Raw genomic sequence first — 15809 nt, forward strand, 5'->3', positions numbered from 1 at the left:
TCACTTCAAATTCAGGGGAGTTTTCCTTTTACTTTCCATATAGACATCCATAGGCCCCTCTGACTAAGACTGCAGACTGCCCTGGGTACCAAATCCTTGGAGCTTCTTTTGAGCTCAGTAACAAGTAAAATTATAATTTAAATCTCTATCCTTGTCTTATATTTTAGAGTTAATATTCTGTTTTGTAAGGGGTATTCAACTCAACTTCCCTTTGACCATTAAGAAGTATATCTGCAAAAATAACATGATACACAATTCTCCCTCCTCCAAGCCTATTTTAACAGTATACTGTGCCCTTTAACATTACAAAGCAACATTACTATTTCCTCAGCAGCTGTTTTGAAGTTTTATTTTTATCTAATTGCTGATTTTACAATAAGTTCTTACCAAATTTATAAAGCACAATTTTTAAACACAGTCTATAGCCACCTGGATGACACACAAATTTCATCTTCTGTTCATTCTAATGGAGTACTGAGGATTGAATGGTGAGGGGAATTTGAACACTAACTCATCCTCCATCAATCCTAGAAACTAAAAAGAGTGAGAACAGACTATGGTATGCCTTCCCTAACTGCTAACATTAAGGGTGCCCTGTGAAATGTGATTTATTGGTCATTAATAAAGTGTATATAGGAAAGTCCATGCCCTGGCTGCACTCCTAGAACACCAAAAGTGGTCATAATACATTGAAAGAAAAGCTCAATTGTAATGAAGCTGAAACCATCACTCCAGAAGAGTTTGTTACAACATACCTTCTGCACTTGGCCTAATGAACTGTGGAGTTCGTACTGAATCGGTGTGGTATTGTGGTTTCCTGTAGTTGGTGGGCTGGTAAGTATCAGCTATGGGAAAGAATGAACGAACATTTAAAATATACTGTATAGGTTCAATAACAAGAATGATTTTTTTTTTTAAAACTTTGCATGTTTCTAGTCGGAAACTCATTTGCTGCTCCTATGAGAGGATTGCATGAAAGACTTAACTATTGTAATACATGGTGATACTGTATTATGGACCTCACCTGCTTTACAAATGGTTAAGTACTGAACAGCCACTGTTATATTATACAACCATGATATTTGATTCGTGAGTTTTGAGAAGATTTGTAGCTCAGGTTGAGGTTCTGAATGTAGGTTTGCTCGCTGAGCTGGAAGGTTTGTTTTTCATGTAGAGGATACCAAATATATCTGTACTAACTATAACTCCAGCGAATGGAGCAATGTAACTACAATTTAATTATTAATTCTCATTTTTCAATTATATACACCTCATTTTAATGCAAAGTATAGCACTCCTTTGCTATTTCTACTACATGTATACATGGAGCTTAAACAATATATATGCATGGAGCAGAAACATATCAGGAATGAGGGATTTTAGATATAAGGTCAGATTAGAGAAAGTGGGCTTACTTCAAGCAGAGATGATTAAAAGGTGATTTTACAGAGATATTCAAAAACTATAAACAATTTTGACAGGGTAAAGGAGGATATACTATTTCCACTCGGTGGGTCAGTAACTTGGGGTCATAACTTCAAAGTTAGCAAGAGAGCTAAGACTGAATTGAGCAGCAACTTCTTTACGTACTTCGAGTTGTCAGGATTTGGAACTCTTTGCCTGGGAGAGTGGTGGAGATGGATTCCATAGGAGGTTTTAAAAGTGAGCTGGATATATATTTGAAAGAGATTAATTTCGAATGTTACGGATATAGGGCTAGAGAATGGGATTAGCTGGGTAGCTCTTTCGGGAGCTGGTACAAATGCAATGGGTCAGAATGGCCTCCTTTCATACAGTAAAATTCTATAATTATATCAGAAAGAAATTAGGATATATGGGGAACTAGCTACAAAAGTAAACGATAGCAAAAGTTTGTTCAGTCACTAAAAGGGAATAGTGTGTGTAAAGTCAATCTTTGCCTCTAGAGAACAAGAATGGAGAGTTAATAGTAGATAATGAGTAAATGGTGACTTACATAAAAATACTTGTTAGTGTCATCATTATACAGAATACAAAAAAAATCCCATTAAAAGGTGGAATGGAGAAAGGAACTTAATGAAATTACAATCAAGGAAGTGCTACAAAAGCAAATTGATGGAGCTGTGGACAGACAAGTCTTTGGATTTGAATGGATTTCGTCCTAGGGTCTTAAAAATAGGTGGCTAATGATGCAATGCTTTGGTGTTAATTTTACAAATTCCCACAATTCAAGAAAGATTCCATCAGACTGGAAAATACAAATGGAACCCCTTTCCTCAGCAATGGAAGGAGGCAGTTAACAGGAAACCACAAGATTTCAAGAAAGCGTTTGATAAGGTTCCACATCAAAAAGTTTATTGCAGAAAATAAAAGATCATGGTGGAGGGCAACATATTAGCATGAACAGAAGACTGACTGGTTGGCAGATGTGCATATTTGTGCCTGATTGGCAGAATGCAATAAGTGGAGCCTGAACTTTTCACAATTTACATCAATGACTGAGATGAGGTGACGAAGGCACTATCATTAAATTTGTAGATGATGCAAAGAAAAGTTGGAAACTTTGTGGTGAAGAAAAAAATGATGTTTGTTCACTTTGGCAAAAAGAACCACAAAATACACAGGTTATAGCGAGGAGAATGTAAAGAGAGGATGTAAGAAAATCAACTATACATAGCATTGGTGAGACTACACCTCAAGTACCATACACAGTTCTGATTTACTTCCTGGAGGATAGATAACTGGAAATAGAAAAGAGAAGCTAATTCCTGTAATGTAGGAGTTGTCTTATAGTAGGGGTTGAGAAGATTGAGCCTGTACTCACTGGAAGTTTGGAGAATGATAGATGTTTAGAGGAGGTTTTCCCTTTCCTGAAGGAAGCTGTAACTAGAGTTGGAACTTTTCCTGCATAGTTTGTAAGATCCTTTTCCAGGGTTCTTAATTTGTAAGTCTATGTTCTTTAGCTTTAATTGAGCAGAGAAGGGAGTCCTAGTTTCCCAGCTGCAGCTTCAAGGAACTGTTCATTTGTTTTTTCAAGTGGTCTGATACTATAGATTTCAGAACTTTAATAACTGTTCATGGACTGACAGAATCAAAGATGAACTGTTATACATAAAAAGTAGCAATAACTTTGGCTGAAATAAACTATTACAGACAAGGATAAACTTATACAGGAATTGAAAGCAATTAGCCATCTCTGGGAAAAGGAGGATTTGAAGCTACAAGAACAAAACTGTCTTGACATCTACTGCTTCATTGTCACAAGGATAACTCATTGCTGTTCTGAAGAATTTAAGGAGTTAACAGCAGGAAAGATGTGTCATCAAAACAGACAGTTAAGGCTAAATATAACAAAGGGAACGAAGATGATACTTCTGATAAGGAGGAAAGTTTCTGGACTTGCAATAATTTGAAAGAAAGAATCTAAAGAACCATCAATAATATCACATCATGGGCTTGAAAGATGAAAATCTGTATAAAAATCTAACACCAAAACTCTTCCTTAGCAGAACTTCGAAGAACTTCCTTAGCATCAAACCCTGTACATTTCCAGAGGCGGAGTCGAAAAGCGTGGTGCTGGAAAAGCACAGCAGGTCAGTAATGTATGATGAAGGACTTATGCCCGTAACGTCGATTCTCCCGCTTCTCGGATGCTGCCTGACCTGCTGTACTTTTCCAGTGCCCCGCTTTTCGACTGATCTCTAGCATTTGCAGTCCTCACTTTCTCCACTTCCAGAGACAGACACTCGGTTAGGATCATTGCTAAATTCCACCATTAATCAGATAATACCCAAGTTGAGTTGTGAGGCTTAACTTGGTGACTTGAGGGGTCTTATTTTAGTTGCTACATGCAATAACGTTCAAATAATTATTTCAGTACTTGATTGTCTTTGAGATTTCTTAATAAGTAGCCAAATTAAAGGTAACTTGTGATTTACCCAGAACAGTAGTGTGTTCACGGGCTTATGATTTTAAAAAAAGTGAGATTTTTTTTAACCGAATAAAGGATGAACTGAGAGAAAAACAGGAATAAGTGAAAGTCAGGGCCAATATAATAAAAGGAGACTGATATCAAAGGTAACAGCCCATGAGATCCAGGAAAATTAAGCAAATTGGATCCACAATTGGCTTAGTGACAGGAAGCAGAGGGCAAAGGTTGAGGGGTGTTTTCCCAACTGGAAGCCTGTGTCCACTGGCGTCAGTGCAGGGGACTTTGTCATTTGTGGTGTATACAAATGAATGTAAGAGGATTGATCAGTATGTTCACAGACGATTCACAGAAGTGGTGGGGTGGCAAATAGTGAAGAGGATAGCCTTAGATTACAAGAGGATATTGACGAGTTGATCAGTGGCAAATGGAATTCAAATATCAGGAGGTATACTTGGGCAGACAAACAAGGCAAGGGAAACATGATAACAGTAGGACCCTTGGAAGCAGCAAAGATCAAAAGGACCTTGATACGCACATACAATAGTCTCTTTAAAAAGGTATCAGAGCAGATAGATAAAGTAATTAAGGCGACATATGGTATACTTGCCTTTATTAGTCAAGACAGAGTTTAAGAGCAGGAAGATACTGCTAGAATTAGATAAAACATGAGTTAAGCCACAGCTAGAATATTATCTGCAGTTCTGGAATCCACATCATAAGAGGGATGTGATAGCACTGGAAAGGGTGCAGAGATTTACCAGGATGTTGCCTGAGCAGAGAAGATAGAGAGAGGGCACGATGGAGATGTATAAAATTATGAGGGGCATAGATAGGCTACACAGGAAGTAACTTTGCAGGGATCAACAAGCAGGAGGCAGAGATTGAAGGTAAGGAGCCAAAAGATTTAGAGAAGGAAATGTGAGGAAAATCTTTTTAGCCAGAGGGTGATTGGAATCTGGAATTCATTGCCTGTAACATTGGTATGGGCAGAAACCTTCATAACAATCTAGATGTGCACTTGCGATGACAGGGCTATGAAAATAGGATTAGAATAGTCAGGTGGTTATTTTTAACCAGTGTGGATGTGATGGGCCAATGGGCCTTTCTCTTTACTGGAGACCTCTATGACTCAATGCTCCTTATTTTCTGTCTTATAATAGGCGAGCCAAAGTCCTCTTTCAGAGGGTTGTTAGGCTATAGCATTCTTTTGCACAAATATATTCAAGGCGAAGGGCTTTTGATCTATGCTGAAATCAAGGTGATGGCTTAGGTAGGGAAGCGAAATTAATAGTCAAATCAGGCATGGTCTTATCGAAGTTTGATGGACTGAATGGCCTACACTCTGCTCCAATTTCTTATGCACAAGATGATCAGATCATGGCAGCTTCAAGTCCAGGTGTTCCAGCAGATTGAGCAGAAGCTGTGTGGTCATTCTAGGTAACTGAAGATTCATTTGTGTAGGGAGTCAAACACTCTTCCTTTCCATCGAACGTTGGGATAGGAGATCCAATTAGTGAGAAAAGGGCTTCTTCCTGTTGGTACTTAGGCTGCCACAGGCAATCTCATTTATTGACAGTACCAAGTCACATTCTGTTCAATGGCTGAACTCTAACAACATTAAGTGACCTTCGTTTCTGCACAATGGTGTAGTTTATAAGCTATTTTGTCAACGAATTTGAAACTCTATTAAACACAACAAAGTCAGATAGGTACTCTAAAGGACTTTAACCAACTTACCTATTGGTCTCAACCTGGTAGATTGTGCACAATGTTGTACATCAATATAGTTCTGGCATTCCCCGTAGCTTGTGGCTTGAAGGTCAGCTTTAAAGAGGAGAGATGAATTAGAAATTATACTATGGCAAACTACATATAGGTGTTTAAAAAATCTCCAATATGCTCACCAACAGGAAAGTTCACTTTTTATTTGCATGTATGTTATTGGAGACATCACTCCTGGCTCCTATTTATTGGAAAGACTCAACTGCTGCAATAGATGTACAACTAAATTACAAGTTCCTTGGTTTCTGAATGGCTAAAACAAACAACCATTCAATACGGATGATATCAAATTTATCTGGTCCAAATGTATCTTCAGTGAATACCAATGCTACTTCAATTCAGTTAAATTGGTAATTTGGAGCTACAATCATGGCCTGCCAGCAGAAGAACATAATGAGAATATAAAGTACAGTTAACCTTTGTAACAAGAGCAATTTTTATTTAATTAAAATAATAATTCATGGGATTATGGCAACATTTATTATACATCCCTACTTTCTTTCAGGTGGGTGATAATGAGCTTCCTCCTTGAATTGCTGAAATCTGTAGTGTAGGTACACCCACAGTGCGGAGAGAGGGAGATCCAGAATTCTGACTCAGCGGGATTGAAGGGATGGTGATATAGTTCCATGTCAACATGATGTGTGGCCTGGAGGGAAATGTGCAGGCAGTGGTGCTTTAGTCGTTATAGGTGGTAGGGGTTGCATTTGGAAAGTGCTGTCTGAGCAGCCTTGGTCAGTTGTTGCAGTGCATCTTGTAGATGGTGCACGTTGCCACCAGTGGGAGTAGGGATGTAAAAGTTGAAGATTTTAAACTGGATGCCAATCAAACAGACTGCTGTGCCTTGGATGATATCAAGCTTCGAGAGTACTGTTGGAGTTACATTCATCGAGATAAGCAGGGAGCATTTCATCACCCTCCTGAACTGTGCCTTGTGGAGGATGAAAAGGCTTTGAGTAAAGGATGTTACTCTCTGCAGAATTCCTAGTCTTTTCTCTGCTCTTGATAGTGGATGTTTCAGCAATAGTAATGCCATTGAATGGGGTGATGTTTGAATTCTTTGTTGAAGACATTCATTGTCTAGTACTTGTTTGGTACAAAATGTTGTTTGCCACTCATCAGCTCAAACCGAAACGTTGTCAAGTTCTTTCTACATTTGAACATGGATTTCTTCAGTATCTGAGGCATTGTGTAACCACCAGCTAACATTCCCACCATAATAAATGCAGAGTGAAAATGATTGAGAATGAGAATAAAACAATATTATTGAATGGCTGATTAAGCTTGATGGGCAGAATAGCCTACCCTTCTCCAATTCCTTATGCATCATAAGACTTGGATCATGACAGCTTCAAGTCCAACAGATGTTCCAGCAGATTGATCATGCGCTTCTGGTCATTCTAGGTAACTGAAGATTGGATTATGTAGGGAATTCAAGTGCTAATTCCTTTCTGTTCAACTGTGAGAAATCCTGTTGGCATTTAGGTTGCTGCATTAAACTTCATTTATTGGCCATTTTGAATTCCAAAACATTAAAAGTGACTTTCATTTCTGCACAGTGGTATCATTTACAAGTCTTTCTTTCAATGAATGGGAAGCCTAATTAAGCATAACAAAACCAGGCAGACAGGCACTCCAAAAGGATCTTATTCGAACTTACCTGCTGCTCTCCACCTGGTAGATTGTGCACTACGTTGTACATCAGTGTAGGCTTGGTATTCTGTCTTACTTGTGGCTTGGTGAGGGCCAACTATAAACAAAAACGAATAGGAAATTGTAGTGCAGCCATTTATCAGCCCAAGTCTAGACATTGTCCAGTTCTTGCTACATTTGAACATGGACCCATTCAGTGTCTGAACAATGTATATATTATGGTGGGATGTTTGCACAAAGTTAAACTAATACATTTCCATAGAGAATAAACACTGAAAAAGATGGGATCCTAGCAAAATGTTCCTTTCCCACACATTACATCAATAACAAAATGTCTCCTTTAAAGTAATGCACAAAATTTCCATCTTCAAGTTTGTAAATGGTTTTGAATCATTTCTTTGCCAATTTAAAATCAAATGATTCTTGTGTCAAGTTAAGAATACTAGTACACCTATAATATGATGAGCCCGGTCATTAAAAGTGAGTGCAGAATGTTTTCCTCAAAAACATTTTCCTCTTCTCCCTGAAGAGGTTTGCTCTTCGATGGACTATATTTCCATGATTCATTAACAGGTATTTCTCCCATTGATTGTTTTTTGTTATAGGTACTAATACCCAGGAGGGCATCATGTCCTTCCCTGATTTACAAATGTGTGCAAAGCCTTTCTAAGGGATTGCTTTTCTCATCATTTTCACTAACCCAGAGGAATTGATGTCAATTTTAATTCTCACCTGCTACCTACTTATTGAGATTAACTGATATCAGACTATGTGGTTTTGCTGCTCACAATATTAACTTGTCGAGTTACTAGAAAGCTATTACCCTGCCATTTCAAGAGGAACCTAATGGTCTACTTCAGAAGCATAGAGTGATGCTTGGTCAGCACCCCCATGGACTCAGAATTAAAGTTGTTGTTATATGAAGAAAAGACAGAGGAATACAAATCTGTCCAAACAAGTTATGATACACAGACAGATATTGAATTCCAATTCCAACAATGCTAGTCAACTGCCGAAAACTATACAATTCTCATATTAATTTCAAAAGAAAAAAAATGTCAGCTGTTATGATCTGATAATCCACAAGTCCATTTTTCTTCCTTTTCCTCAAAACGGTCAACATTCTTGATTTTTTCATTCATTCGTGGGACATGGTGTCAATGGCTGGCCAACATGAATTACCTGTCCCTAGTTACCCTCGAGATGGTGGTAGTGAGCTACCTTCTTGAACCACTGCAGTCCACTCGCTGTGGGTTGACCCACAATCTCATTAGGGAGGGAATGCCCAGGAGTTTCACCCAGCGACAGTGAAGGAACGGTGATATATTTCTAAGTCAGGATGGTGTGGTGTAAAATTATGTCCCAATACATGTGTGAATCATAATGTAACACATGTATTGGGCCAAGCAGTGGAATGTGGTGAAACGGTTAAAAATTATGTCCCAATACATGTGTGAATCTAACCGGAATGGAGGTGTTGCTTAGTCCCGTGTGAATCTTATTACACACCTCCCCGTGTGAATCTTCTTATCTGTATGTAACCAGAATGGAATGTGTTTTTTAGCCTTGCTCTGCTGTTCACATGAATGTTTATATCTGGAAAAGAGTATATCAGCTGGAAAAGTCTCCAGTTCGGTGAGTCTGCTCCGGGGTTACGTTTAACCGCCGAGCGTGGGTTGTTGGCAACCGCTCTACGAGAACTGACGGCTCCCAGTTCCGGTAACATGTAGAGTGAGTATAAGCCAGACCCGTTGGTTGTGGCGACGCTGCGGGGAATAAAATGCCCATATTCTAGCAGACTCGCCTCTTGGTCGTTTGTTCTGTGTCAGACTACTCTCCTACGAACCTGACCTTGAGAATTTTTTAAAACAGATGGTGATTGTCCTGAGAGGAGAACTTGCAGGGGATGGTGTTCCCATGTATCTGCTGCACCTGTCCTTTTAGATGGAAATGGTTGAGAGTTTAAAAGGTACTGTCTGAGGATTTTTGGTGAATTTCTGCAGTGCATCCTGTAGATAGTAAACCGCTGCTGCTACTGAGTGTTGGTGATGGAGGGAGTGGATGCTTATGGACATGGTCCCAATCAAGTGGGCTGCTTTTTCCTGGATGGTGTTAATCCCCTTGATTGTTGCAGCTGCAGCCATTCACACAAGTGGGGAATACTCCATCACACACTTGACTTGTGCCTTGTAGCTGATGGTCAGGCTTTGGGGAGTCAGGAAGTGAGTTAGTCCCCTCAGTATTCCTAGCCTCTGACTTCCTGTTGTAGCCACTGTGTCTATGTGATGAGTCCAGTTGAGCTTCTGGTTAGTGGTAACAAGCAGGATCTTGATACTGGGGATTCAGTGATGGTAACACCACTGACTGTCAAATGGCAGTAGTTAGATTGTCTCTTATTGTTAATGGTCACAGCCTGGCATTTGTGTGGTGCAACTGTTACTTGCCACTTGTCAGCCCAAGCCTAGATATTGTCCAGTCTTTTTGCAGTTGAACATGGATTGCTTCAGTCCATGTATTCACCTTGAATGACCCAGCCTTTACAGCCCTCTATGATAAACAATTCCACAGATTCACTACTCAGAGAAGAAATTCCTAATTGAGCATTAATGACTAAGGTCCCACTAGGGAAAATGAGTAACAAATCCAAAACTAAATAGCATCATATCTAAATGAATGAAGCAGCTGCAACAAATTAGACGATCTAATAATAGAGAAATTAATAGGTTGACCCAACAACCATGACAGAGATTTGGCTATAAAGTGACCAAGCTTGGGAGCTAAATATCCTAGGACACAACTTTTAAAAGATGTAGCTAAAATGAAAAAGGAGGGAACCTTGATTTTAAAAAGGACAGGCAGCTCAAATTCAGAAGCAGAATTAGTTTAGAGCAAAGGAATCGCTTGGGCCAGAAATATGTAGTGAACATTGCAATGTACATGGCCTATAAATAGAGTATAAATCAGCAAATTAGACAAATATTTATAAAGAGTAATATTGAAATTATGAGGAACTTCAATCTTTACATAAGGCTGGGGAAACCAGATTTGTACACATAGGGCGGAGTATGAATTCATGGAGTAGATACAAAATAGTTTTCTAGATCAATGTGTCAAAAACCTGTCAACTTGAACAGGTCATTTTGTATCTAGCACTGTGCAATAAGGAATGGATACTTAATAGCCTTGTGTTAAAGGAAAGAAAAATGACCATATTACAACAGAATTTTGTACGAAAATGAATTGGTCACATCCAAAATTAAGGATTTAAACATAATATAAACCAAGCTACACAGCCAACTCACCCTTCATAATACCCAAGGTAGGTTGGGAAATTTTTATTTTCTTACCTGTTACAGCTTCAAAAAACAACTTGGTGGATTTGACAAACCTAATTTCCCTTTCATAAATCACCATTTACTCAAAATCATAACATAATTAACCCAGTGCCCTGTAAGCATGTCCCGAACAACAGATTCTAGCATTTTCTCTCCTATTGGTGTTAGGTTAAGTAGTCTACAGTTACTTTATTTCTCTCCTCTTCATTCATAATGGTTATGTTTGGTACTTGACAATCTAGGGAAGCTGCCCTGAAATCTGGAGGAATTAAAGGATCTGGCTCATCAACCACAGCTAACTGTAATCAGTTACTCATTTTGTGATCACTCACAAGGATGATGTACGTCAAGCCCAGGGTCACCACAAAAAAAAATACATACAGTTCCCAGTTTACTCTGACTGATAGAAAACACTGCCCATGTCCCCATACTTAACAAGAACTACAGTTTATTGCAAATAAATAAGTTACAGACAAGGTAAACAAAACTATGAACTATCACAAGATAACTTTTACAGTTAAAACTCTAAACTCCTTTTAAATCCCGGTTTATACAGACAGACATGGGCAAACTAAAACTAGTGTCGTGGGTGTAAGGAAAACCAACTGGAAAAACAGTTCAATAGAACCAGTCCACAGGGTCCAATCAGATATTCCTTTTCAGTCCCAGGATTGGTTTGGTTCTTTGAGACCCTTTCTTCAGATTCTTTCAATACTTCTTGGGAGGCACAGGTTGATTGGTACACAATTTGCAAACTCTCTTAGTTACGGGTGACAGGCAATGGGCAACAGCCTACAAGCCATGGTGGGAGAAAATAATTGGCTTTCTGCAAGCTTCAGGTACTTTTACTGCAGAGAAAGACACCGAAGCTGCTCTTCCAGCAGAAAGGACACTACAGTAAATGCTCAAGCTGTTCATCTGTCCAAGGGTCAGAGAGCTGCCCTGAGGCTGATGACTTCCATCATCTCGAACTGTTAACATTTGCAAGAAACATTCAGCTACCTGTTACCAGCAAAATCAGTCTCTGCACATACACCCTTTGCTGTAGCGTCTTAATCCACCTCCACTTCTTGCAAAGCAACTGCATAAACACAAATCACTTAAAGGAAAGAAGTGTAGCAATTTCATCGCCAGTCATTGGTTTTAAAACCAATCTTTTTCCATCATAGTCCAGCATTAAAGAAAATCAAGTAAAATAAAAGGATGCTGTTTTTACATCATTAATTTCCCCAGCACTACTACTTATTTAAATTGATTTTTTCTCAATGGATTTTGAGTTCTCCATTATTTCTGGAATGTCTTTGTTTTTTCTACGTGAGGACGTATTAAGTTATTTTTAATGTGTCTGTCATTTCTTAATTTATTTGTTTCTACATCCAAAGAATCCTCGTTTCTTTCACAAAGTTATGATTATTTACGTACCATAAATAAAACATCTACAAGCTGTTTTTAAACGTCTCTTATTAGTACAGAGGAACCTCGATTATCCGAATATCGGATTATCCAAAGGGGATCTCAAGGTCCTGATAGAAACATTACATCAAATAGCTGTTTTAACCCTGATCGCGTCTTTTATTTACAGGTACAATGATTAAAAATAAACTCAGCTCACTGAAATGTTGCCGAGAACAGGCACGGTCTCTAAATGACTCCCCTCCTGCCCTCTCTCTTTCCTGGAGTTATACACAGGCGTGTACCCTAAACCACCCTTCCCCAGATAATCTCTCCAACATTGTCCTGTACAGAGCGCAGGTGGAACCTGTCAAAACGTAGTGTGTGTCCACACATGCGCACGCTATTTGGAGGCACCCCACAAAGACAGCAGCAGTCTTACTGTTGGTGGATAGTCCAGCTGCCCGGGGGGGGGGGGGGCGCGGTTGGTGTTACCGGACTGGGGGCAGGTTGGGGGTGGACACGGCAGGAGTGGGCAGGGTTGGGGGGTGAGATCTCTTGACTTCTGAACGGAGAGCAGATTTCACAAAAAACTCCGAGCCCCAGAGGAAAGGCATTGAATCAATTAACCGAATAATCAATCAGTTATCTGAACGAAATAGTGCCCGCCCATCTTGTTCAGATAACCAAGGTTCCTCTGTATATGCTTATTTCCCTTCTCCGTCCTCAATGTCTTACTCCTTTGCCGAATTACAAAATTCTTCAAATTCTAAGGCTTCTTATTCTTTGTTGGAACATTACAAGCTTCTTTCTTTGATCTAATGTTATTTTTAATCACTTGTTAGAGAAAGTTCCAAGTGTGACCACAGTTTTGTGTCTCAAAGAAATGTTTATTCATTGTTGATTAAGTATTAATACATCAAATACAGCCCTTGCTTGTCCAGCATCTTTGATTATCCAGCCCCAGCCTCTCCCTACAGCTCAAATCCTCCAACCCTGGCAACATCCTTGTAAATCTTTTCTGAACCCTTTCAGGTTTCACATCTTTTCGATAGGAAGGAGACCAGAACTGCACACAATATTTCAACAGTGGCCTAACCAATGTCCTGTACAGCCGCAACATGATCTCCCAACTCCTGTACTCAATACACTGACCAATAAAGGAAACCAAATGCCTACTTCACTATCCTATCTACCTGCGACTCCATTTTCAAGGAGCTATGAACCTGCACTCCAAGGTCACTTTGTTCAGCAACACTCCCTAGGACCTTACCATTAAGTGTACAAATCCTGCTAAGATTTGCTTTCCCAAAATGCAGCACCTCACATTTATCTAAATTAAACTCCATCTGTCACTTCTCAGCCCATTAGCCCATCTGGTCAAGATCCCATTGTAATCAGAGGTAACCTTCTTCGCTGTCCACTACACCTCCAATTTTTGTGTCATCAGCAAACTTACTAACTATATCTCTTAGACTCATAACCAAACCATTTATAAAAATGAAGAAAAGTAGTGGTCCCAGCACCAATTCTTGTGGCACTCCACTGGTCACAGGCCTCCAGTCTGAAAACAACCCCTCACCACCACCAGCCTCTGTCTTCTGCCTTTGAGCCAGTTCTGTATCCAAATGGCTAGTTCGCCCTGTATTCCATGAGATCTAATCTTGCTAACCAGTCTCCCGTGGGGAACTTTGTCAAACGCCTTACTGAAGTCCATATAGATCACATCTACCGCACTGCCCTTATCAATTGTCTTTGTTACTTCTTCAAAAAAAAACACAATCAAGTTTGTGAGACATGATTTCCCATGCACAAAGCCATATTGACTATCCCTAATCAGTCCTTGCCTTCCAAGTATATGTAAATTCTGTCCCTCAGGATTGCCTCCAACAACTTGCCCACCATCAACTCAGGCTTACTGATCTACACTTCCCTGGCTTGTCCTTACCAAATTTCTTAAACCTTTCTTCTTCCTTGGCATGAATTTCTGACATGCCTCCTGAATCAGTCCCAGAATCTCGTCATTGCTGTTCTACCATCTCCCCTGCTAGGCTTCCCGTAGTGCTTGTAATGAAGTCAGCCAGAGGGACATTATAGGAGCTCCCTCATTTGGGGCTGTTAATCTGGTTCAATCTACACACCCTGGCTAACAGATATAAATAGGAGTGACAGAGGTTCTGTTGACTCAGAGCCGGCTCTGAGGAAGCCAGACCAATGTCAAGTATTTTGCATGTGTAAATAAGAACATGGTGACAGGATGCCAGCCTCCTTCTCTGTCAATCATCTCTGGCCAGCTCCTCCCTCATGTCTTTATAGTTACCTTTACTCAACTGTAATATCGTTACGTCCAATTCCAGCTTCTTCCTCTCAAATTACAGGATGAATTCAATCATATTATGGTCACTATCCCCAAGCGGTTCCTTCAAGTCTAACGAAGTCTACTTCATTGCACATCACTATAATCCAGAATTGCCCGTTTCCTAGTGGGCGCTACTAAAAACCGCTCCCAAAAACTCTCAGATATTCCATAAATTCCTTTGCTTGATTTTTACTACCATCTGATTTTCCCAGGCCATCTACATGATATTTCTAATGTGCCTTTCTTACAGGCCTTTTCTATCTCCCGATTTATTTTCCTCCCCACATCCTGACTACTGGTAGGAAGCACCCTCCCAATCCCAGCTCCCCCCCCCCCTTAATTCTTTCCATAATTTTCCATGCAACTGAACCTCTCCATCCACTATTTAACCTTTGAAATTTTCCACCCCAGAGACTTGAGGATGCTCAAGTTTGAGTATCTTCAAGGCAAAAATCGATAGATTCTCGATGAATAATGAAGGTAGTAGGGTAATGTAGGAAAGTTCAGCTAAAGGAGAAATCTTACTGAACGGTAGATCATGCTTTAAGGGTAAAATGACCCACTTCTATTTCTGATGTTCTCATGAAAAGTAGAAAATGTAGACACAATTAATTGCACAAATATAAGTCCTGTGCCTTCATGCTTAAATCCAATATGTTGAAACTAAAATTGTTAGCTGAAAAAAGTTGATTTCTCCATAGCATGCAGAGTTGAAACACCACCTTACATTTATATCTAATGACAATCTACCTGTATGACAAGATGCAGGAGATCTGGGCTTATCTTGGGCTTGGCGTAAATATAGTGATGTCTGTCTGTCAGGTATTTTTTGCGTATTGCCAGTTGAAGGAAATGGCTCTGTAAAAAAAAATATATATACACGCAATTGTAAAATCTGTTCACCTCCACGAACTGCAGGTGCCCTTTTGATCAAAAATGTCAAGGACTTATCATACACAGATTCCTCAAATAACAATAAAACATGTTCACTTAATAAATGTGAATGCTCTTTCCCTGAAGAACACAAGAAATAAAAACAAGACTAGGGAATTTAACCTTCAAGACTGCTACCCAATTAAACAAGATCATCACTCATCTCAACTCTACTTCTTTCACTTTTCCATATCGCTTGATTCTCTCAGAAATAAAAATTTTATCGCTCGGTTTTAAATATACCGAATTCAGAGCACAGTAGGCACAGAATTCCAAATATTCACAACTATTCAGTGAAGAAATTTCTCATTTAGTGTCCTAAATGACCAGCTCCTTGTTCTGAGTCTATAACCACTAGTTCTTCATATGCCAGAGGAAATACACTCACAGCGCCTTTCCTATCAAGCCCTAAGAATTTTATGTTTTAGAATTTTATTTTTCTAAA

The 15809-nt window shown here is 39.4% G+C and overlaps 1 protein-coding gene across 3 annotated transcripts in view; it reads right to left on the reverse strand.

Annotated features, from left to right (window-relative positions):
- Window positions 1-15809, reverse strand: part of LOC122554646 (torsin-1A-interacting protein 1-like) — a 40124-nt gene that overhangs the window by 5225 nt on the left and 19090 nt on the right. For 2 of the 3 annotated variants that reach the window (XM_043700006.2, XM_043700005.2), the window contains 4 exons: window positions 15182-15289; window positions 7353-7442; window positions 5648-5734; window positions 756-845 (listed from right to left, as the gene is read on the reverse strand). In XM_043700006.2, coding sequence (XP_043555941.1) covers window positions 756-845; window positions 5648-5734; window positions 7353-7442; window positions 15182-15289 — 375 coding nt within the window. The remainder of the gene's footprint in view (window positions 1-755; window positions 846-5647; window positions 5735-7352; window positions 7443-15181; window positions 15290-15809) is intronic. The other variant, XM_087990906.1, reaches the window with a different exon arrangement.

This window comes from Chiloscyllium plagiosum, unplaced genomic scaffold (genome assembly GCF_037043375.1).
Source record: "Chiloscyllium plagiosum isolate Xiang-an unplaced genomic scaffold, Cpla_swu_hap1 HiC_scaffold_9, whole genome shotgun sequence".
NCBI lineage: Eukaryota > Metazoa > Chordata > Chondrichthyes > Orectolobiformes > Hemiscylliidae > Chiloscyllium > Chiloscyllium plagiosum.